Here is a 25,329-nt window from a genome sequence, read left to right as displayed (position 1 = left end):
GTATGGAGTTCATATTTTTAGCATCCCCTATGGAGTTAGCCTCACAATTTCATTCTAAATTTCATGTTAATGCTAAAACTCTGCAGAGAAAATTTGGAATCTCTAGAGCACAAGCTCGGGATGTAGTTACTACCTGTGGACGTTGCCTTGAGTTTCAACATCCACCTTCTTATGGAGTGAATCCTAGAGGATTGCTCCCTCTACAGGTGTGGCAGATGGATGTGACACATTTTTCAGAATTTGGCAAATTGAAATACGTTCATGTATCCATTGACACATGTTCAGGAATAGTTTATGCATCTCCCATGGCAGGGGAAAAGGCCTCCCACGTTATACAGCATTGTTTGGAGGCCTGGGCTGCTTGGGGTAAACCCCAACAACTTAAAACAGATAATAGCCCTGCATATACTGCCAAAACCCTAGTGTCTTTTTGTCAACAGATGGAAGTACACGTTAAACACGGCCTGCCATATAATCCTCAAGGCCAGGGAATCATTGAACGAGCACATAGAACCTTAAAAGAATTATTAATAAAACAAAAGGGGGGAATAGGCTATGGCCATACCCCAAAGATAAGACTCTCCTTAGCTCTTTTTACCTTAAATTTTTTGCAATTGGATAAGGAAGGTCGCTCTGCTGCTGAACGACATGCTAATACCAGCCCCAGTAAACTGGGGTATGCTAAATGGAAGGATGTGCTTACAGGATCATGGAATGGTCCAGATCCCGTGTTGGCCTGGGCGAGAGGGTCTCTTTGCATGTTTCCACAGAATCGCGCAGAGCCAGTGTGGGTTCCGGAGCGGCTAGTGCGACGCTGTCAAAATGAAGAAGCTGATCTTGCTGGTGATGAGCATGTGTCTGCCCCTGATGGGTGCAGAACCCAGATGGGGGATACTGTCGGTGTTTAAATTAGACTGCAAATTTTGATGGCAAGATGAATGAGCTTCACTTGGCAATTGTCACTGTGAATTCTACCCGAGTGGATCCAGGCTTGGCATTGGGAAAGAATGGACTGGGATAGGTGCCCTCGCCGTGGCCCTTGTTTTGGCATGCATGTTGGGTGTATGGTGTATGTGTCAGTTGCGGAATGCCCAGGTCCACACTGCCACCATGGTGGTGCAAGCTTTTGCCACAGTGGAAGCAGGGCAGTCACCTCAGATTTGGCTTGCTGCCATGAAGAATGAACAATGAAGCCATCGCTCTGTAGGGTTGTAAGGCTAAGCACTGCACAGAGGTTAGTCTGGAAGCTGTTTGACAATCTCTGGGAGGTATGTCTGATTGCATGAAGGTTGAGTGTCCTAGTGTCCTTCCCCCAGGAAAAACGGCACGGGAGCAGGTCAGGGTTACTCTGGGTAAAAACCTGTGAGCCTAAGAGTCAATCCTGTACATGGCCCCTATTTCCGCACACTGGGGATCAGACCTCTATCTTCACCCACGGAGCTTGCTTCAAAAGAATATAAAAGGGGGAATTGTGGGAAGCCATTCCGGACTCCCTGGCCAGCCGGACAGAAATCTATTCCAGGCAGTAAACAAGCCCATATTTGGTGGATGACTCACCCTTAATCCCTGATTGGCTGAGCAAGCCTGCCTGGTGAGGTGATGTGACCTGTGGTGATTGGTGGGGGCGTGGTTGTGGCTGGAGTGGAAAAAAACACTTGTAACCAGAGAGGCTGGGGGATTTGAAGAGAGAAGCTGCCTGAGTAAACTGCTTTAAGAAGAACCGGTGGTTGCGTTTTTCTTGCTGGTCGAGTTGGATGCAACAATTAAGAGTTTGCAATTGGTTCCTATGAAACCATACTTTTTTTTTTTTTTTTAACTTTGCAGGTTTTTATTCAGATGAGATGCACGATCCATCCACGCATTTGAGAGCCCTCTTCCTCCTGCTAGAAGTTTGCCTTCCTGGTCCTAGTCTGAGGATCTTCTGGGCATTGGTCTCCTCCCCGTGACTCTTGGGTGTCACTTTCGCAAACAAGTTTTGGGGGAACAAAACTCTTAAGAACATTGGGTGGCAGTTGGCGCTGTCAACATTACAAATGTCAGGGTTGGAAAGCCAATGGACCTGTAGCATGTCCTCGTTCTGCGGGAGGCTGACTTGCAGAGGACCTAATGTGTCCTCTTCCTCCACGGAGTTCCTGTTGACACAGGTAGCTTCATGTTCATCCAGCTGATGGGAACCACGTGGCAGGCGTTGTATTTACAGCTGGCCATCTTTTTGGCTTTCTTGGGGTTCTTCTTCCTGCATGACACCAGGTGGTACTGGAATCTGCTGGGTGGGATTTGGTGGTGAGGGTTATAAGGACAAATTTCTATGGATTCTGGCTCCATTGGGGAGTTGACTTGAAGCCAAGTGTCCTGCTGCCCAACGTGTAAGTGGTACACCTCGCAAGGAAAAGCCTCTTCCTGTGAAAGATTGTGCTGTCTTCTGCCAGGCTTTGGTTCTTGGGTCTCTGGAGTGACATACAACCTACAATGTCTTATTAAAAATGTTTCATCTGAACCTAATTTCCTTTGGATAGAGGATACAATGGCCAGGGACTGGGAATGTAGCTGTGTGACTGAGAGCACTCCTACAATGCACAAGTCTCTCAGATAAAACACTGACCATTAAAGAATGGTCAGAGAAAGGCCATTTATCTATATTGGATTCTCCTTAGGATATATACATTTGAACACAGGACAGTTTGGAGGCCAATAACAAATTTCTGAATGTTGTAAAATTTTGCATCATTTCCTCAAGGAAAATTATGACTCTGTGATATAGAGGGCGTTCCAACTTGGCTGATGCAGGAAAGAACAAAATGCTATGTCTATTTTTTTTTTTTAAGAAAGGGTCTCTAGCAAACAAAAGCTGGACATGAAGTTACTGTATACCTATACTATATACAACTCTTGATTCTCCTGCCTCAATTTTCCAATTACTGTAATCAAGGTGTGCACTACTATACAAACTCTTAAAACTTTCTGAATGTACAGCCCTGTGGTTAGAATATGCTTGGCCCATGGGAATTGGCACTATTAGGTGTGGTCTTGTTGGACAAAGCGAGTGACTGTGGTCTATGAGGTCCTATGCTTAAGCTCTGCCCAGGGCAAAGGAGATCCTCCTCCTGGCTGCCTTCAGATCATGATGTAGAACCCTCCTTTCAGTACCATGTTTGTCTGGAGACTGCCATGTTTGCACTATGATGATAATAGACTGAATCTCTGAAACTGTAAGCCAGCTCCAAGTTTTCTGTGTAAGAGTTGCCTTGGTCATGGCATTTCTTCACAGCAATGAAACCCTAAGACTAACCCCAAATACCCATATAATAAAGAGAAATACAATCAGCATAGAAATTGTTAACAACTTTAAATCTAAGTAATGATCCAGAAGTGAGTTCTTGACTATTTCAAGTTTCCCATAAGCATAAAAAACTTCATACAGGTATTTTTCTAAGTAGTTTCAATTTGGCTATTTTGGTTGTTATGAGAACACCACTCAGACAGTATATGGCCAACTGAAAAATAACTCCAGACAGCTCTGAGTACATTCAGGTATTTGGGACCCAAGTATACCTCCAAGCATTGAGAGCAAAACCCACATTCTATTACCTTGCTCAACAGCTGCAGGGGGAGCTTTTGCCCAAGCAGGAAGTTTAAAAGAAGCCAAGATAAGCAGGTAGGCTGGACACAGGCCATTTAACATATACCAGGATAAATTATCAGAGACATTTTGACCTCCAGATCCTAGAACAGAGTTGGGTAATATTCCATGAGATTCTCCATCAAGGCAATTCTAGTCAAACCTGAAATGACCTCAGCAAGACTAAGAAATGGGGGATCCTGTAGACTTCCTTGTCTTATCACAAATGTGTAGTTTATCTTCAGATGTGGGTAGAGGGCAAAAATAATCAGTTTTAATTTTTAAAAATGGTTTAACCCCTTTAGTAAGTACTTATTCATCAAGACTATATTTTTAAAATCTCTATACAAATATTTAATGAATGGACTCACAATTCAAATCTTTTCATGTTCCTTTATTAGATGTACCCAGAATGAAGTTATTTAAAATTTAACAGTGAATGAATGCACGTGGCTTTCCTAAACCATCTAAAGTACAATTATCTTTTCATAAGAGTTGCAGTAATGTTGATGAAAGCAAGAACACTGTAGAAGCCACTTTACAGAACATGAGTACTGACCAAATACTCACAAGGATTTTATTATCTATTATAACTCTGTTGTTACAACTTTGGCTGGTGCTGTGCTAGCCATTAACAAATTATACAAAAACAAAGTAAACATCCAGTCTAATATCACAGAAGCAGTGGGATGTGAATGGTGACAATGAAGTCATCGCAGGTAAACCTAGTTCCAATAACTGCTCTCCATAAGTTGACTGTCCTGGGTGACTAATGATTGATAAATTAAGATTATACAACTAACAAGAGAGTAAATCAAAATAATGCTGGCTCCCCTGTATTTATGACATTTAAAGACATTCTCAACAGAGTACTTCCTCTGAACAGACTTCCCACATTCACATTTTCAAAGGGTTTGTCCCACTAGGAATATATGAATACTATGACGTTGACCAAACCAAAAGGCATCCTAAAGTTCTTCCCATAATCTTCTCAGTCATAGACTTAAGAATATGAGTGCTCTGATCTTCAGTGAAATTTTCATACAAAGGCTTGTCCACATTCCTTACATGCACAGGACTCCTGATGATCATGGACTTTCTGATATTGTGTAAGCTTATCATTGACAATAAGGGCTTTCACAGCCTTTGCATCTATAGGGTTTCAGATGTACCTGTCCTCTCTCAAGAGCTTTAAGAGCTTTGCTATTTCTGTTATGTTTCTACATTCCTTGTATTCAAAAGGTTTCATACCAGCATGGATTCTTTTATGTTGAAGAAGACTTGATCTCCAATTGAAGTTATTTCCACATTCTTTACAGTGACAAGGTTTTACACTGGTATGAATTCTCCAATGTGCATGGAAGGATGAACTAATTCTAAATGTTTTCCCATACTTCTTATATTCATAGGGTTTCTCATCAGTATAAATTTTCTAATATACAGGTAGCTTAGAATTATTGCTAAAGGCCTTTTCACATTCTTTATATTCATAAGGCTTCTAGTAATATGAACTCTAGAGCCCAACCAGCTTAATTTTTGACTAAAGGCCTTTATACATTCTTAATACTGGTAAGGCCTCTCATGAGTGTGAATCACAACTGTGAGTTCTCTCATGAATTCTAAGACTTGGACCACTAACAAAGCCTTTCCACATTCCTTGCAATGATAGGGATGCACATCAGTATGAATTCTTTGAGGTTGAATAAGTTGGCACTAAGTCTGAAGGCTGACCAGCACTACTCACATTCAGCGGATTTCTTTCCAGCATGAATGTTCTGGTGCCTAGTAAGCTGAGCCAGAACAGTGAAGGCCTTTTCACATTCCTTACACTAAGTGAGTCTCTCATCAGAATCAACTTTCTGATGTTGCATGAGGTTTGAACAATTAAAGGTTTTCCCACACTCATTACATTCATATTGTTTCACAGCAGCATGAATAACCCTATGCCAAACAACAGTGAAAACAAGTTTGAAGGACTTCCCACATTCCTTGCATTCAAACATTTCTGACATGAATAAATTATTTTATGGCTCTTAAGATAAAAGGCCTCTCCACACTCTTTACCTTCTCACCATTATGAAATCTCTGGTGGCGAATAAGATGTATATTAAGTCTAAAGACTTTTCCACATTTCTTACAATCGAAGGGTTTCTTTCCAGTGTGAATACTCAGGTGCTCAGTAAAATTTGAACTTCTACGAAAGAATTTCCCACATTCCTTGCATTGATACGGTTTTTCACCAGTATGAATTCTCTGATGTTGATTAAGTAGGGACTGAAGTCTGAAGTCTGTCCCACACAGCTTACACTTGAAAGGTTTTACATTAGTGTGAATACTCAGATGCTCAGTAAAATTTGATCTTCGACGAAAGAATTTCCCACATTCATTGCATTGGTATGGTTTTTCACCAGTATGAATTCTCTGATGTTGATTAAGTAAGGACTGAAGTCTGAAGGCTGACCCACACAGCTCACACTTGAAAGGTTTCACATTAGTGTGAATACTCCGATGTTCAGTAAAATTTGAACTTCTACGAAAGAATTTTCCACATTCCTTGCATTGGTATGGTTTTTCACCAGTATGAATTCTCTGATGTTGATTAAGTAGGGACTGAAGTCTGAAGGCTGACCCACACAGCTCACACTTGAAAGGTTTCACATTAGTGTGAATACTCAGATGTTCAGTAAAATTTGACCTTCGACGAAAGAATTTCCCACATTCCTTGCACTGGTATGGTTTCTCATCAGTATGAATTCTCTGATGTTGACTAAGTAGGGACTGAAGTCTGAAGGCTGACCCACACAGCTTACACTTGAAAGGTTTCACATTAGTGTGAATACTCTGATGTTCCATAAAATTTGAGCGTCGACGAAATAATTTCCCGCATTCCTTGCACTGATATAGTTTCACATCAGTATGGATTCTCTGATGTTCAGTAAGGTGGTACTTACGTCTGAAGACTGACCCACAGAGATTACACTTGAAAGGCTTCTCATCAGTGTGAGTTTTCTGATGCTCAGAAAGGTATACCTGAAGCCGAAAAGCCTTCCCACATACGTGACACCCAAAGGCTTTCTCACTGGAATGAATACTCTGGTGTTGGATATGGTAGGAACCACTACTGAATATCTTTCCACACTGTTTACACTCAAATGATTTCTTTCCATTATGAATGTTCTGAGGCTGAGTGATGAGCTGTGCTAGAACAGTGAAGGCACTGCCACATTCTTTACTCTGAAAGGGTTTCTTGTCATAATGAACTTTCTGATGTCGCATGAAGTTTGAGCGCCGATTAAAGGCTTTCCCACATTCATTACATTCATATGGTTTCACACCAGCATGAATAATCTTATGTTGAACAAGGCTGGAGCCATGCTTGAAAAATTTACCACATTCATTACATTCAAAAGGTCTTTCACCACTGTGAGCTTTCTGATGTCTTGTAAGATGCTGTTGTAGTCTGAAGGCCTTCCCACACTCCTCACATTCATAGGGCTTCTCTCCAGTGTGAACACTCTGATGCTGTATAAGAGTTGACCTACAACCAAAGTACTTCCCATACTCTTTACACTCATATGCATTTTCTATATTGTGAGTTAGAGTGTGGCAGGTATAAGTGAGCATTTTTTCCTTGTTACTAATCTTTTGATCAACATCTCCTTGACAACCCTGTAGTCCTGTGAATGGACTATAGCTGTGGCCATTACTAAAACTGGAGCCCTTGAGTTCAAAAGTTTCACTTATATGCTTTATGGTCTGTTCGGGTAAATTTAGAGTATATATGTGGTTGTCTGGAGATATTTTTTGAGCTTTATAATCTGATTCCAAATCTGAAAAAAAAAAAAGAATAAAACAAGAGCATTTTATTTTTCTGTATACAAAATGGCCTGACTCTAAAGCATTTTCTGAGAAGCTAAACTGTAGCAAGGAGAACAACAATAATGAACTTTTCCTTAAGAAAATACTCCTTATAGTAGATCACTTGGAAATGGAAGTATGTCTGCTTATCAAGACTATAACTAAGTATACTGAAATAATCTTATGTGATTGTTTTTATTTTTGCATAATACACACTTTGGGGTGAAGTTTTTTTGAAGCAACTAATGAGAAAATAACATAGCACACTAATACAAAATATATGTCATACATTAAGAAAACTGTCAGGAAGCTGAAAATCTCATAAAGTGTTTGTTTATGTTTGTGTGTGCGTGTGTAAAAATCATTTGTGGTGGTGGTAATTCAAATGGCAGTAATACCAGCAACAAGGAATCAGAGTTACCAGGGTCATGAGTTCCAGGCCAGCTTGAACTATATACTGAAACTCTGTCTGATAAAAAAAAAAAAAAAAAGGAACAAGCTAAAAAGAAAACAGAAAGCAAGCAGGAGAGAATTCATTGTAATTTTTAAAAAGAGTAATAAGTCTCTCTGGCCAGGGAAACAGGTAGACTAACTTCAGATCCTTACCTATCTTTCCTCTCTTCCAAGTCCACTCATCTAATCTCACCCCTAGATCTGTACCAGACCACCTGCTGTAGCCTCCCTGTCTCCATCATGCAGCTGTGTATCTCCAAACTTACCTTTATCCACTCACTGCTTGATCCCAATGCACAATTCCAACAGGTATGCCCTGGAAGTTTGAAGGTCACTCTGGCCAGTGAAACAGGTAGACTAACAAGCTCTTTACCTCTCCTGGATTCCTCCAACTTCAATCCCTAGGCTCATCCTTAGCTTGCAGCAGATCACCTGCTATAGCCTCTCCTCACTCTTAGACCCCATTCCCAGGGGACTAAGCAGATCTAGTGGAACACCTGCTTTCCTCCCTCTTGTGGGATCCTTCAACACTCCTAAGTGTCAGGTCCCAATACCTAGAAACACATTTAACCTAGAACCCCTAGTGGCAACATCTATCAGGACCCCTGAAGAACTTCCTACCAGGTAACACACAACCACCACACTTTCCTAAGTACCAAAGAAAGCAAGAAAAAGCAAAGCACGCCCAACAAAGACAAGACTACATATCAGCACCTAGAATTATAATTTTCTCAAACCCAATGTCTATCTGCCATATTATATAAAAACACAATACCAGTCAGGACAGTATGTGTGCACTAAAGCCTAGAAACCCACTATAGCAGAACCTGAGTACTGCAACATAGGTGAAGCACAAGAAAAAGCCATTACAATAGCCTTTATTACTATGATAGGAGCCATTATAGAGGAAATGAAGAAATCCTTTTAAATAAATCTATGAAAACACAATTCATAAATGGAAACCAAATAATTAAACAATTCAAGACCTCAGAGTACAAATAGACTCAATAAAGAAAACCCAAACTGAGGGACATCTGGAAGTTAAAAGATTAGGGACTAGAAAAGAAAACTTGGAGGAAAGTTTAACAAACAGAATACAAGAGAGGGAAGACAGAATAGCAGACACTGAAGATATGATAGTACAAACGAATACCTCTGTCAAAGAAAAAGGTAAAGCTAAAAATGTTCCTATATGAATCATCTTGGAAACCAGGGACACCGACAAAAGACCATATCTAGGAACAGGAACAGAGGAAGGAGAAGAAACCTAAGTCAAAGGCAAGGAAATATTTTCAACAAAATGATAAAAGAAAATTTCCCCAATCTAAAGAATGAGATGCCTATCAAGGTACAGGAAGCAATCAGAACACCAATTACACTGGACTAAAAAAGAAAGTTCCCTCAGCACATAATAATCAAAACATTAAACATACAGGACAAAAATAGAATATTAAAAGGTGTTAAGAGAAAAAGACCAAGAAACATAAAAAGGTAGACTTACTAGAATAACACGTGGCTTCTCAATTGAGACTTTAGGAACCAGAATAGACTGCACAGATGTACCACAGACTCTAAGAGACCACGGATCCAGCCTAGACTAGTATATCCAAGAAAAATTTCTAATACCATAGATGGAAAAGAGACATTTCATGATAAAATCAAATTTAAGCTATATCTATATACAGATCTACCCTATAGCTACCAAATCTACTAGAACAGTGGTTCTCATCCTTCCTAATGCGGTGACCCTTTCATACAGTTTCCCATGTTGTGATGACTCCCACCACAAAATTTTATTACTTCATAACAATAATTTTGTTACTGTTATGAATCATAATGTAGACATCTGATATTTGTAATTGTCTTAGGCCACCCCCTATGAAAGGGTCACAAGTTGAGAACCACTGCACAAGGACAACTACAGCCTAAAAAGGCTAACCATACCCAAGAAAACACAAGTAATAAATAATCCCAGATTAGCAAATGAAAAGATGAGAAAGATACACCAGCACAACAAAGTAAGAGAAATCAAAAAACACTGCTCCCTGACATCTCTCAACATCAATGGTCTCTATTGCCCAGTAAAAGGACACAGGCCAACAGAATGGATTCAGAAAACCTGCTGCATCCAAGAAACAAACATTAACACCAAGAATAACATCATCTCAGAGCAAAAGGATAGAAAAAATATTCCATTTCTAAACAAATGGAATTGCTTGAGCAAGCTTGTATAGCCATTTAAATATCTGACAAAATATAGAGTACAAACCAAAACTAATTACAAATGATTAAGAAGGACAACACATGATTATCAAAAACAAAACAAAACAAAAAACAACAATCAAAACACCAACATACATGCACTGAACAGAAAGCACTCAAGTTTGTAAAAGAATATTTCTGCTTAAATCACATATGCTAATGTAGTCTAGCATTAATAATAATGGGAGACTACAATACCGCACTCTCACTAACAGACAGGTCAGCCAGACAAACTAAACAGAGAAATGCTGGCATTAACTGAAATTATAAACCAAATGACTCAACAGGTATTTATAGAAGATATCACCCAAACACAAGAGACTAGATCTTCTCAGCACCCCATCATCCTTTCTGCAAAATTAACCACATACTTCGACAAAAAGCAAGTCTCAAAAGACACAGAAAATTCAAATAACACCTTGAATTCTATCTACCACTACTGATTAAACAATAACAGAAAGCTTACAAACTCGTGGAAACTGAACAACTTATTACTGAAGAAAACATGGGTCAGGAAAGAAATTAAGAAATTAAAAGTCTAGCCAGGCGTGGTGGCGCACGCCTTTAATCCCAGCACTCAGGAGGCAGAGGCAGGTGGATTTCTGAGTTCGAGGCCAGCCTGGTCTACAGAGTGAGTTCCAGGACAGCCAGGACTATACAGAGAAACAAGAAAGCCTGTCTCGAAATACCAAAAAAAAAAAAAAAGAAATTAAAAGTCTTTCTAGAATTGAATGAAAATGAAGACACAACAAACCCAAACTTAGAGGACAAGATGACAATGGTTTTAAGAGGAAAGTTCATATAATTATGTACCAACTTAAAATAATTGGTAAGGATCTTATACTAGCTAGTTAACACTACACCTGAAAGTTCTAGAACAAAAAAGATAAAGTTACACCCAAAAGGAGTAGATGGAAAAATAAATAAAATAACTAAACTTGGGAATGAAATCAGTAAAACAGAAACAACAATAAAACAACTCAGAGAATCAATAAACAGAGTTGGTTCATTGAGAAAATCAGTAAGACTGCCAAGCCATTAACCAAATTACCTCAAAGGCAGAGAGAAAAGATCCAAAAAAGCAAAATTAAAGGTAAAAGGAGGACATAACCACAGACACCAAGGAAATCCAGAGAATCATTAGGACATAAGGAAAAACATGCACTCCACCAAATTAGAAAATCTAAAAGAAGTGGGTGATTTTTTAAATACAAACTACTTACCGAAGTTAAAAACAAGACCAAATAAGCCATGTAAACAAACCTATAACTCCTACTAGTGAAATAGAATCCGTAATTTAAAATCTTCCAACAATAAAAAGTCCAAGGCCAAATGGTTTTAGCACAGAATGATACTAGACTTTCAAAGCAGAGTTCATGACAATCCTACTCAAATTACTGTTCAAAGCAGAAACAGAAGGAACATTACCTGTCTTAGGGTTTTATTGCTGTGAAGAGACACCATGAACAAGGCAATAGTTATACAGGCAAGCATTTAACTGGGGCGGACTTACAGTTTCCAAGGTTTGGCCAATTATCATCATGGCAGGAAACATGGCAGCATGCAGGCAGACATGGTGCTGAAGGAGCCAAGAGTTCTACAATTTGTTTGGAAGGCAGCCAGAAAGTCTCTGATTCTACACTGGGTGGAGCTTCACTACAGGAGAACTCACTGGGTGGAGCTTCACTACAGGAGAACTCAAAACCCACTTACACTGTGATACACTTCTTCCAACAAGGCTGAAACCTCACCCAATAAGGCCATACCTCCTAATATAGGTCACTGTCTATGGCCAAGCACTGAAACACTTGAATCTATGGGGGCCAAACCTATTCAAAACACCATACTGCCCAATTCCTTTGATGAGGCCATAGGCACCCTGATAAACAAACCACATAAAGACTCAACAAAGAGAACTACAGACCAATTTCCTGATAAACATAGAACATCTATGTAGTACAGTAGAGCTGAGTTAGTAGCAGTTAATTTGGTGGCAGTTCCATTCATCGAGTTCAAAGGGTAGTTTTTACTCAGACATTTGTACAGAGACAGCGTCCAGAGAGAGAACAAGTAGATACAGGTGAAGACAGAATGAGGCAGAGAATGAGAAGGAGCCAGAAGATTAGAACAGATTGCAAAAGTTAGTATGAGGCCAAGCAGAGCAATTCAGTGAGAAGCCAAGAGACGATAGATTCAGTCAGTTTAGGGAGGAGTTTGAGCCACAACAGCTGAGTTGAACCAGCCGGCCAGAGTTCAGAAAGAGTTAAAAAGGGTAAGTATATTCAGCAGTAAGCCTCCTAGGCGACAATTATGTCTGACAAATAATCACAAGCATGGAATTGTCACAAAAACAGACATGTCGGTCAACGGAAATTAATTGAAGACCCACACATAAGCCCTTCAAAAAGCATCTTCAAAAAATGGGGCCAGTCAAAAAGTCCAGGTGCGTGTACAAGAATGCAAAAAGATCCACGCTTATCACCCTGCACAGAGCTTGACTCCAAATGGACCAAAGATCTCAACATGAAACCAGATACATGAAGAAGAAAAATGTAAAGTAGACTTGAACTCATCAGCACAGGAAACGAATGAATAGAATACCATTAGCACAGCTACAGAGATCAGTAATTAATAAGCATGGCTTTATAAAACTGAAGAACTTCTGCACAGGAAAAGACACTGTCATTCAGACACGGTGGCAACCTACAGATTAGGAAAAGATTTCACCAACTACACATCCCATATAGGGCTTATATCCAAACTGTATAAAGAACTTAAAAAACTAGGTATCAAGAAAACAAACCAACTAAAAAATGGGATACCGACCTAAACAGAGAATTCTCAAAAGAGGAAACTCAAATGGCTGAGGCACACTTAAGGAAATGTTCAACATCTTTAGCCAACAGGGAAAAATGCAAATCAAAACGACTTTGAGCTTTCATCCTGTTCCCATCAGAAAGGCTAAGATCATTAAACAAGTGACCGACCGCTCATGCTGACAAGCATGTGGAATAAAGGGAACACTCGTCCACTGATGCTGTGTGTGTGAACTTGTACAGCTACTATGAAAATCTATGTGGTGATTCCTCAGAGAGGTGAGAATTGCTCTACCTCAAGATCCAGCTCTATCACTCTTGGGCATATGTCCAACAGATTTGTCATCCTAACACACTGACACTTGCTCAGTCATGTTTGCTGCTGCTTTATGCACAACACTCAGAAACTGGAAACAACCTAGGTGTCTATCAATAGAAGTATGGATAATGAAAATACAAAATGAAGTATTCCTCAACTGTTGAAAAAAATGAAATTATGAAATGCTCAGGTAAGTACTGGATGGAACTAAAAAAAATCATAGATTCAGAAAAGACAAAAATGATATGTATTCACTTATATGATAATACTAGCTGTTAAATTAATGATAACCAAGCTATAGTCCATAGAACTACAGAGGTTAGATATAGAGTAAAAAACTGGGGAAACAGAGATTTTATTTGAAAAGGCAAATAGAATATACAGTTATGCATGGATGGGGGTGGGGCTAGAATGGGAGGATGAGTTGGAGAGGGAGAGAAACATGAGGAGAAGTAGATAAAGGTAAGGAGCATTTGAGAAGTAGTATGGATATCTAACACGGGAGAAACTTCCAAAAGTATACGCATATATGAGGGCTGTCTAGATGAAATGGCCAAAAATACTGGAGGAGACAAGAGTCCCAAATGATCATCTCTTGTCCCCTAATAAAGCTTACAGTCCCAGGGCTAGGTTACATAATCTAACTGAGTTGTGGACCAAAGGGACTCCATGCAAAACGACAAACAACCCAGGCTGCCGCCACAGCTGACGGCAAAGCCGGCGGGAGTAGCTGGTTAATGTAAGATTTTATTTAAGGTCCACTCCCTAAGATGCCACCCATTCCTGACAGATAAAACTCAGTCACCAAGAAGCTGAAAGTAGACAGGCTCCTAGGGTAAAACCACAGATTCTGCTCTAAAACTGTTCTAACACGAAACCAAAACCAAAAATGCAGCAATAAAATGACTCCTAAAGACATTCTGCTGTACTTATAGATCAGCCATTTTCATGTTCAGCCTGAATTATCAGAGACACTTCCTTCTGCAGCTGCTGGGAATGAATACAGAGGTCCCAGCCAGACACTATGTAGACAATTAGAGACCTTGGGACACTCAGCCATAAAAGGGATGTATCCTTCAACCCCCTCCCCATAGCACTCAGGGACACCAAGAAAACAAGGTCCTCTAAATAAACATGACCAAAGCCCACGTGACATCACAGAGACTGAAATACGGTATCACAGGGCCTGCACCCCCCAGTCTGCGCCAGGACCTTTGCATGTGAATTTATTATGGCTTCCAAGTTAGTGTTTTTATGGGATTCGTGAGGATGCAGAGAAGTGGGTCAGTATCTTTTGCCTTTTCCTGGGCTATTTCCTTTTTGTTTGTTTTGTCCAATTCCAATGTGTTAGTTTTGTTTTAGCTTATTTTATTTTATTATATTATTACTATCCCTTAGTAGTCTGTTTTCGAAGGAGAGACAGAAAGGGAGTGGATGCAGAGGGGAGGAGAGATGAGAAGGAACTGGGAGTTCTACAGTGAGCAGAGGGAAGGGAAGCCATAATCAGCATATATTATGTGAGAAAACACATCTATTTTCAATAAAAGCTGGGGGAAAAGACTACGAAAATCTAATAAATACATTCCAGAGGTTTGACAATGAAATGTTCGGAAAGCTAAAATCAATCTCAAAAGTCATTCAACAGGGAAAACCTCATAAAGAAAACTCCTTCTGGCTGGGTGGTGGTGGCGCACGCCTTTGATCCCAGCACTTGGGAGGCAGAGGCAGGCAGATTTCTGAGTTCGAGGCCAGCCTGGTCTGCAGAGAGAGTTCCAGGACAGCCAGGGCTATACAGAGAAACCCTGTCTCAAAACAACAACAACAACAAAAAACCAAAAAAACCAAACAAACAAAAAAAATCAAAAGAGAGAGAGAACTCCTTCTGACGATCATTTGAGATGATCATTTTATTAGTATGAGAGTAACAAGCTTGTTTACATTAACTACGACTGATGGAAGCCTAGATTATATCCTACAAAGGGATGCACTGAATACTTCGTATCAAGTGTACATTACTAACTTACCATCAAAGTTCAAGAACTGTCTAAACATGGAGTTGTAGACATAAACACAGCACATAAGGCAAATGCTGTCAAAGTTCATTTAGAGAACATTTTCTTTTTCGTCTGCTGTTTAATATGGGAACAATGCTTCTTGTTACTGTTATTTCGTCGGGTTTTGTTTGTTTTTAATGATCCAGTTATCTTCATTTTATATGTTTCTGTGAGTGTATGTATGTAAACACACCATTTCTAGGCCTGGTCTCCAAGGAAGCCAAAAAACCAGCATCAGACCCTTTGCAATTGGAGTGTAGCAGCTTGCAAAACTGCATGTGGGTGTTGGAAACTGAGTGGGTATCGGGAGCCAAGCCTGGGTACTCTGTAAGAGCAGGAAGTACTCCTAACCACTAAACCGTTGCTCCAGTCCTGCTATACTTTGAGATGATCTCACATGGAGCCTCTCTGACCACATCTGTGCCTGGCAGGGCTGCAGGCTCACCTCACTCTTACTCACCTGGGCTCGGCCTGTCTGTTTCTTCCTTCACAGCCATCCAGGGCTCTTTCTCCTGCTCTAGTAAGACGATCAGATCTGGCTTAGAAATGCAACGTCCCACTTAAAAGAAAGAAAGAGATGACACATAGTATAGACCTTTTTATTATTATTATTATTATTATTATTATCATTATCATTATTATTTGGAGATTCAGTCTAATTATCCCAGGATGTCCTGGAACCTGATAGGAAAACAAGGCTGGCCTGAACTTACTTGATCTGCCTGCATCTGCCTCCCAAATGCTGAGACAAAAACTGTGTGCCACCATTCTCTGCCTGTCCAGATTTTTAAAATACAGACTTATTATAAAAGTCTATACAGTAGGTGGGGGAATGAGCCAGGCCCTCTAGGCTGCAATGCAAGATTCTTGTCTCAAAAAAAAAAAAAAAACAAATACAACATTCTAAAAGTCAAAATAATGCTGAGGAAAGACTTCAGGCTTGTCACTTAAGAGGAAAGCAGAACTGAGTGGTGAGAACATGAACTCGCAGGCTATATTGCCTAGTGTAGACCCCATCTCTGCAGCTCACTAGTAATGGCATTCATTTAGGCGAGTCCCATAGGGTTCTATGCTCAATTTTCCATCTAAAAACTGGGCATGGTGGTGCGAACACAGAGGTCACAATACTTGAAGAGTGTAAGCAGGCAGAGGAGAAGCTCAAGGCTGGGTTTACTTTCTTAGCAAGTCCAAAGCAAGCCTGCACTATGTGAGACATGGTCTCAACAAAAGCAATTAATAATAATTAACAATAATAAGTAGTAGTAGTATTTAGGAGTAGTTTATGAGTAGGGCCAATATTAAGATTAAATACTACTTCAAATACTTGAAAAGTGTCTGATCTCTATGAAAACAAAATCACCGTTTCTTTCAATTTCCATGTATTTCCTTCGTGATGCTGCCGTGAGCATCCTGGGGAAGTGTGCCTCTGTTGAGTTCCATCCCCAGCCTTGGGAACTGCTATCATCGTTGTCATGACACTGCCTTCCTTCACATCCACACCTCATCCTTACAGACTTGCTCACTGGGAGAGACAAACTTCACACCCCAAAGCTTCCACTACAAAGTAGCTTCATTGGAGGAAACAGAATGTGTCCACTTCTGCTTTGAGTCAACTCTACTGATTCATTACAAAGTAAATCATAACGGCTCTTGCATTTAGTTGTGCATGACAGGTGTGTGTGTGAATGTATGCGTGCATGCATGTCTGGATAGGGCAGAGGCGAATGTCAGGTGTCTTTGTTGATTGGTGTCCACTTTAGTGTCTGAGGCAGGGTCTCTCCCTGAACCTAGAGCTCACTGGGAGGACCAACAAGGAGTGGGAAAGCAGGGGCTTCATGAAGCTCCTATTCGGGACCAAAGAAATCTCAAACTATTGCTTTGGGAAGAAGGAGGAACTCAGCTATCTCTTTTGGATTCAATTAACTAAATTTTATTTTATGTGTATATGAGTGTATGTATGTATGTATGTATGTATGTATGTGTATGTATGAGCACCAAATGTGTGTATGACCATGAAGGTCAGAAGAGGGCATTAATTAGATCCCCAGGAACTGGAGTTACCGTAGTTGTGAGCCCCATCTGCGGTGCTGAGAATTGAACCTGGATCGTGTGCAAGAACTTCTGGTTCTCTTAACCACTAAGCTACCTCTCTAGCCCAAGATTCTATCTATGAATTTATCTCTTTATTTATTTTATTTATTTGTGTGCCTTGTTTTGTTTGAAACAAGGCCTCACCCTGCAGACTAGGCTAGCCTGGAACTCAGGACATATCTGAGGGTGACGTTGCACTCACAGCAATCTTCCTGTCTCAGCCTTCTCAGAGAAGCAATGACAGGAATTGGCCTCCATCCCAGCTTCAGCTACCACTGGAAAGATGTCACTGTCCTTTAATTCAGAGTGAGGAAAGCCCACAGTGTAGAGGACACATCCCCCATTCATGGGGCACAGCCTTACCCACTGCGACCAGGTTGCTGTAGGTCTCCAACATCATGTCCCTGTATAAGACCTTCTGAGTAGCATCCAGGCAGGCCCACTCCTCCTGAGAGAAGTCAACAGCCACATCCTTAAATGTCACTGACCCCTGAAAGAGCAAACACAAGGAGAGTGAAACTGGGGAAGCTTTCAAGATGGAAACCAGAGGGAAAGGACTCAAGCGTGGGAAGGGAGCCATAAGGGAATGCTCAAGGCACCTGACTGCACGAGCCCCCCATAAACGACGACTGTGCCCACCTACATAGCCAATACCTGTGCCTCTCCACTCCACCCACATCCCTCAGGTTATACCCACAGAAGGGAAATGTCACCTGGGATCAGGGTAAATTACATAAGGACTGCTGTGAGTCCTTGAGTTTATTATGCTATCACATGATGTCATTAAGACTTTTTGTCATGATAATGATTTTATACACTATGTAAGAGTCCACATTATGTGCATATTATGTTTAACCTATTGTACCATTAAAAAAAAAAATCAAAAACCTTTCCAGGTGACAATGTGTCTCAGGTCTTCCCCTCTGGAGACCGCAATCACCTCCCTATCACAGCCTGGATGACTTTTCCCCTCTGTTACCTGAACTCTCTCCCTCCTAAAGCCTCCTCAAGCAGGTCACCTTGTCACACACATGCACAGGGGACACTCACTCTTACACTCTGGGTCATCAGCCTGACAACACCTCAGATGTCATTCAGGTTTCCCAGGGCACTCAATGAGACCATCCCCTCAAAGCTCTGAAGCCCCCAAGGCCCCTGTTTCCCTGTGGGACTGACACCTCCACTGCAGGGACAGTCCTCCCTGAGCACAGACCAAGCAGAGAGCACGTGTGGAGGAATGCATTCAAAGACAACCCCAGTGCCAGCTGGGAAGAGGCACAGACAGGAAGTGCTCAGACCTGCCAGCCCTCACTGGAAAGGGGCAGACTGGGCTGGGGGATTCCGGATCCTTGGGAAGCTTCAAGAGGGAAAGAGGGCAGGTGTCACCTAGCCTGAAAGTCGCCCTATGTCAAAGAGAAAAATGTCAACTTACACAAACCATGTCTTGAGAATTAGAGCTGGCCATTCTTCTTCAGGCTTCCTCCCCTGGGGGACAAAAAGAAAGCCATCACTGCATTGTGACTTGATGTTCCCAGGCTGACTTCTGTCACTGTGATGTCATCGACTACTGTCTTGGGCTGTGTGAGGACCACCTTGTCCTCTGTACTACACTCAGCAGCACTGACCCTCTACTCTCAAGCTCTGAGCAGCACACAGTTAGTTTTCAGACCCAGGGACAAGGGGCTGAGGTGCGTATTTTACACACCAAAACAGATTAGGTCTCCAGGTTCTCGCAGTATCCCTCAGTCTCTACCTGGCAGGTCCTGCCCCAACCCTGAACTTTCCAGGCCAGGGGCTGGGCTGACCTTCCCCCACAGGGTCTTCCCTTATGTAATACAGATATTTTGGGTCTCTCCGGCTCCCTTTCCTTCTCGCCCTCTCCCCTTTCTGCTCCACTCTCTCTCCCTTCCTCTCTTCTCCATCCCCTCTCCCTTAGCGTGGCAATTTCTCTGGGCAGTGAATTCACTGGAGGGCAGCTTCCCAATAAACCTGCATATGTGTGTGTGTACATATATACATACATATACAGACACAGGTGTAGATGTAGATGTAGATATAGATAAAAATCTGGCTTGAATTGGCTCATTTCACTGGCAGAGAAATAACTCGTCACACACAACCCTCAGATCTCCCTATCTTTGCCCTAGGGAGCAGCCATCACCAAATGGGGACCTAGTGCTCTGGCCAACAGGTCTAAACCTTAGTACACTTTGTTATCGTTTGTTTTTGAGACGGCCTCTTCTATATCTTAGGCTGGCCCTGAACTCCTAAAGCTCCTTCCTCCATGTCCCATGCTGCGATTACAGCCATGGATCTCCACACCCAACTTTCAAGTAAAACATCTGTGATGGTTAGTATATGCTCAGCCCGAGGAGTGGCACTATTAGGAAGTGTAGTCTTGTAGGAGAAGGTATATCACTGTGAGTGTGGGCTTTAAGACCCTCATCCTAGCTGTCTGGAAGTCAGTCTTCTCCTAGCAGCCTTCAGATGAAGATGCAGAACTCTCAGCTCCTCCTGCACCATGCCTGCCTGGACTCGGTCATACTCCCATCTTAATCATACTCGACTGAATCGCTGAACCTGTAAGCCAGCCCCTACTAAATGTTGTTCTTTATAAGAGTTGCCTTGGTCATGGTGTCTGTTCACAGCAGTAAAACCCTAAGACAACATCTGATAATCTTATGAAATCATACTTTTTGTCGCCCTACAAGATTCATAAACAATTTTTCCTTCTTTCCTTATCCATCCTTCCCTCTGCGTACACCAAGCTAGCCAGTCTGCCAGGGATTCTCTTGTCTCCACCCCACGTCTTGCCATAGGAGGGCTGGCACTGCAGACATGCACTGCTGCATCCTGCACTGCACAGTTCCATGCTTGCATGCACTGTACCCACTGAGCCATCGCCACAGCCCCTATCTTTATATTTCTCTAATAGTTTTAGTGTCATGACATTTATAACTGTTTATGCTTCCTAAAGTTGATGACTGACAAAGTTGGCCAGAGATAAAAGCCCAGGAGGGTCTGCTGGATGTGGCAGCATGGGTCTATAATTCCAGCCCTGGGAGGTTGATGTAGGAGGCTTGCTCAGAGTCTCGGACCAGCCTGGCCTATGTGGTGCTGCAATCACTGGTGCTAGTCAGACTCAGTTTTAACATTCAGTACAATGACATTGGACCTTCAGAGGCACCACTCAAAACAGATTACAATTTACAAACTGAAGCTACTAGAAAAATATAGTCTCCATGACACTGGATATTTTTGGTATTACTCTAAAAACATAAGTAACAAAACCAAATGGGCAAATGGGAATTACACCAAACTAAAAACTTTTACACTGTGTTAGTTAGGGTTTCTAGTGCTGTGAAGAGACACCATGACTACAGCAACTCTTATAAAGGAAAGCATTTAATCAGAGCTGGCTTCCAGTTTCAGAAGTTCAGTCCATTATCATCATGCAAAAAGCATGGCAGCGTGCAGGCAGACCTGGTGCTGGAGAAGGCATAACTTGAGCATAGGAGACCTCAAAGTCCACCCCCATAGTGACACATTTCCTCCAGAAAGGTGACACCTATTCCAACAAGGTCACACAACTCATAATAGTGCCATTCCCTGTGGGTTTATGGAGGCCAATTACATAAAAAATACTACACACAGCAAATAGTCTAGACTATAAGAGAGAATAATTGCAAACTGTACATCCGACAAGGTGTTAACATCTAAACTGCACAGCGACTTTATAAGGAATGCAGACAAGTCAGTGGCAAGGAAACTTCCTATTTAAAAAAAGGAAAACCAGAAAAAGCTATTTCCCCAAATGGAACATCAATATGGCCTATTAATAGGACATGAGGGATAGAGAGATGGCTCAGTGCTTAAAAGCACTGACTGTTCTTCGAAGGTCCTGAGTTCAAATACCAGCAACCACGTGGTGGCTCACAACCATCTGTAATGAGATCTGACACCCTCTTCTGGTGCAACTTAAGACAGCTACAGTGTACTTGATATAATAATAAATAAATCTTTAGGCCAGAGCGAGCAGAGATCCTGAAGTCAAATTCCCAGCAACCACAGGATAGCTCACAACCATCAGTCCAACTACAGTATACTCATATATGTAAAATAAATACATAAATAAATCTTTTTAAGAAAATAGGACATGAGAAATTAGCATCTCAGTGATAGCCATTGAAATCACAAGGAGAGGAACAAATGGCTGGGTATCACTCCACTGTGTCCATGAACCTCAATCCAGATGTGTCTGCTCATTTCTTGGTGGGGCTGCATATCACAGCTACATAAATGATGCTGAATTGAAAGCAGGAGTGTAAATGTCTCTGGAGGGTACCGGTTTTATTTCCGTTGTGTGACTACTCTGTAGTGGGATTCCTGTATCACATAGCAGTTCTAGTTGTAATCGAGAATCCGCCATATTGTTTTCTACAATGATAGCGTTAGTTTACACTCCCTCCACATTGTGTGCTCTCTCTACATTCTCCACTTTTAATTTTTTTTCTTTCTGTGAATGAAAACTTTTTTTAAAAAAATTATTTATTTTATACTTCTGAGTATTTTCCATCTGTATGCGCACCATTAGGTCCTATACCTCTGGTCTCTGAGCTGTGCTCATGCACACATAACCGCACACCCATAATTTAAAATTGAAATAATTAATCTTGAGACAAAACACCTACAATCTTACTTGTGTAGAATCTGAAGCTGTTTTCTCATAGAACCAAGTAGGATGCTGGGTACCGGGGTTTGAGTGGCTGAGGCCAGATGTGCAGCATCGTGGTTGACAGTGGGAGGCGTAGGTCCTAAGCGAGTTCAGAAGATGTTGATTAAACATTACAAAATCTCACCTACATAACAAAAGTTTACCTGATATATCATGTAAAACGGTGACAATTAATGGGTTTGAGTAGACACTAAGCATATTCTCTACTAAAGTGACAGATTTAGTCATCCCAAAGTATAGAAAAACTTCAAAATATTATGCTATGCACAATATGAACATTTTTATCTGAAAAGTAAAAAAAAATATGTTCTGCATTAGCACATTCATTTTCCTGTCCTTGTTTGTAAAACAGCATCTCACTGTATGGCCCAGCTAGCCTTGCTATGTGGACCAAGCTGACCCTGAACTCACAGTGATCCTCCTGCTTCTACCTCTGAGATTAAATGTACCCCACAAAGCCTAGCTTTTCTTTTGAGTCGCTTTCTTAAACATCCACCAGCAATCGCATTGTTTCTCACACTCCCTTGTCCTGCAGAACCCTGAGGGGAATGAACCCAAGATGGCCTCACAGAGAACTAAAGCACACCAGGCCCTTAGGATATGGTAGCACTGCACTAACAGGCTTCACCACAGGCATCCTAAGGTTCATGACAGGCCTGGAGAGCCTGAGGGGACAGAACCAAGACTCCAACCCGATACCACAGATCCACACCCCGCGATCAATCATGGCATTGCTCATCTGGATCTGGCCAACGTTACCCATTACACACATGCACACACACACACACACACACACACACACACACACACACTCAGAAAATCACTAGCTTTCAAAGATGCCAAATTCAGTGCTATCACTTTCCCACTGCCATAATCCTCACAGTGAACACATCATCTATTCCGGACATTCCTGGCCTGCTTTGAAAACAAGGCCTGTAAGGATCAAAGGAGCGCATCTGATATGCGATGCCATCCAAATAGAAATCGATTTATAAAATCAGAGTTTGAGAGACCTAACGTTAACCTCTGGAGGTTCCTACCTTGAACATCTTAGGAAAGGGGTGATTGTAGAGAAGAAAAGGCGGGGTTCATTGAAATGATAAGGTGAGTACTAAGTGGAAAGGGAAGGGACAACGTATGGGCCCCAGAGGTGAAGGTATCAATTTTCACGTTCCTCCTTCATTTACTGATAATTCCACCAGATCTCAGACTATATCCGGGAGCATCCTCACCGAGCATTTTTCTTCACGTCCCTCAACACTCTCATGGATACAGCTCTGAGAAACTTAGGGAATTCAACAGAGAGCTGCCCTCCTAGGCGACCCTCGGAGGCACTTCCGGCCTTAAAAGCACCTCCCAAACTCGTGCGTACCTCAGGGAAAGCTTCCCTTCAGACACCGCACCTGACTTCTCCTTAGTGATGCTTAGCCCTCTGCTCCAACCCCTGTGGCCTTGAAAGAAAATGATAAGCACAGTGGCACAGATGACGCAGAGAGCTCAAGGTGTGCATGCACAGAGAGACGCACGCGAGCGCGCGCCCACCCACCCACACAAACACACGCTCACACACGCTCACACACGCCCGTACGCGTCAACAGCTCCATTCACCCTACACCAGCGCCCACACCGACACCCAGCCCGCCTTACTCTGTGGAGACCGAAGCCAACCAGCAGTTTCTTCGGACCAGAAAGATCAGACCTTCCGTATTGGTGGCACCGGGATGCCAAAGACCCTTCGCGGCGTCCGGAGCTAAGAGGAGCCTTCAAGAAGCCCGGCGTTTCCAAAAGGTCCCAGCATGCAACTTAGCCCAGCCCATCCGGGAACTGGGCCCAGAGGCTTGTGGGAGTTCCCACGGTGGGGGGCAGGGGGCTCCCCGTGCTTCGAGGGGAGGCGGCCTCCTGGGATCAAAACGGAATCCCGTGTTGTTCTGTGTTTAGCTGATTTTCTCTCCTGTGGCGTGGACGGACGAGCGGAAATTTTAAAATTTAGAATAGGAAGTAAGATCAGATCGGGACGGACGCTTTGCCTGAGTCCCACTGAGTGGGATTCCACCACGCTGTGCTCTGCTAGGGACTATGGCAAATTTGAAAAGACTGAACTAAAGAATTGGTTGGTTTTTAACGTTGGGTAGTTTACATTAACGATTTCGAAGAGCCAGATATTCTGGACCCTTCCAGGGTTCGGTGTCCCTGTTGACTAGATAGAAAAATTTGAGTGACGACTACATCTGTATGTATCACCAGAACTGTGTTCAATAGGCAGTCATTTACCTCCTGTTGGAGGATGAATGACTAGCACGCGTAAGTATCCTAAAAAAACAAAAAACTAAAAAACAAAACAAAACACAAACCCAAAACATATGCCTCTTTTTTATAGGATAGACACATTTATTGTAACATGACACTATGATACTTTCGAAACCACTTTTGTTTTTTCTCTTGTTATACAGAGAACTTTTTCCAAACATGATAGAAAGAAATTGTGAAAAGACTAAACAATCCTAGTAATAAAACTAATTGCATTAAATGTACTGTAAATTATGTAAATGCTAAAGTATAGGTGTCACATTAGATTTGCAGATAAGTGTTAACTACAGAAAATGTGTTAAATATTCTAGCCGATTCAAAATGACCATCCTCACAATAGTAAAAAAAAAAAAAAAAAAAAAAAAAAAAGACTTAAGTCAACTTTAAAATGGAGGCAGTTCTGGGGGACAAAGAGCATCGCCAGTACTAACATCGATAACAGAGACAGCAAGTCATCAAGTGAAAATATCCTTGGCTGGGCGTGGTAGCACATGCATGTGACCCCAGCAATGGGGAGACACAGCCAGTGAATGTCTATGAGATGAGGCCACCAAGGACTATTTAATGAAGACCTGTCTAAAAAACTAAAATAAACAGTATGCGTGTAATACCACACCTTCAAAACATGAGGGGAAACGTCCAATAGAGAAATAAGGAGTAACAGCCAAATCCAGCATTGCATACAAAAGTTTTCAGTCTCAATAACTGATAGAAGAAATCCAGCAAAGCAACAGGGCATAGATGATTTAGACAGCATCATCAGCTATGAATGCGGACAGAATAAAAATCAAGACAATTAAACTTTAATGGAATCA

General features: G+C 41.7%; 1 protein-coding gene and 1 pseudogene across 2 annotated transcripts; both read right to left on the bottom strand.

Moving 5' to 3' along the window:
* Positions 1-1,868: 1,868 nt before the first annotated feature.
* LOC110297189 (gametocyte-specific factor 1-like) lies at positions 1,869-2,371 on the bottom strand (annotated as a pseudogene).
* A 1,643-nt stretch (positions 2,372-4,014) lies between these two features.
* LOC110299329 (uncharacterized) lies at positions 4,015-23,996 on the bottom strand. Of its 2 annotated transcripts, none has more exons than XM_021169006.3 (6): positions 23,855-23,996; positions 22,164-22,286; positions 18,905-18,957; positions 17,836-17,962; positions 15,842-15,940; positions 4,015-7,449 (listed from the first exon to the last, which is right to left on the bottom strand). In XM_021169006.3, exons 3-6 carry the CDS (start codon positions 18,935-18,937, stop codon positions 5,639-5,641), a joined length of 2,070 nt encoding a protein of 689 aa, XP_021024665.1. In that variant the 5' UTR covers positions 18,938-18,957; positions 22,164-22,286; positions 23,855-23,996; the 3' UTR covers positions 4,015-5,638. The 2 variants fall into 2 exon arrangements, with proteins under 2 accessions (XP_021024665.1, XP_021024664.1); XM_021169005.3 differs by having other exon boundaries at positions 22,172-22,286.
* Between the last annotated feature and the right edge of the window lie 1,333 nt (positions 23,997-25,329).

Source organism: Mus caroli, unplaced genomic scaffold (genome assembly GCF_978045245.1).
Source record: "Mus caroli unplaced genomic scaffold, Mus_caroli_1 scaffold_8, whole genome shotgun sequence".
In the NCBI taxonomy this organism is placed as follows: Eukaryota; Metazoa; Chordata; class Mammalia; order Rodentia; family Muridae; genus Mus; species Mus caroli.
The sequence above is the reverse complement of the archived record's forward strand: the minus strand, read 5'-3'. Positions and strand labels throughout refer to the sequence as shown.

Excerpts from the sequence above, each read along its gene's own strand:
- LOC110299329 (XM_021169006.3), bottom strand. The coding sequence starts at position 18,937 with ATGGCCAGCTCTAATTCTCAAGACATGGTTTGT. Across the intron at positions 17,963-18,904 it reads ATTCTCAAGACATGGTTTGT|GGGTCAGTGACATTTAAGGA; the intron begins GTAAGTTGACAT and ends TTGCTCTTTCAG. Across the intron at positions 7,450-15,841 it reads AACAGACAGGCCGAGCCCAG|ATTTGGAATCAGATTATAAA; the intron begins GTGAGTAAGAGT and ends TTTTTTTTTCAG.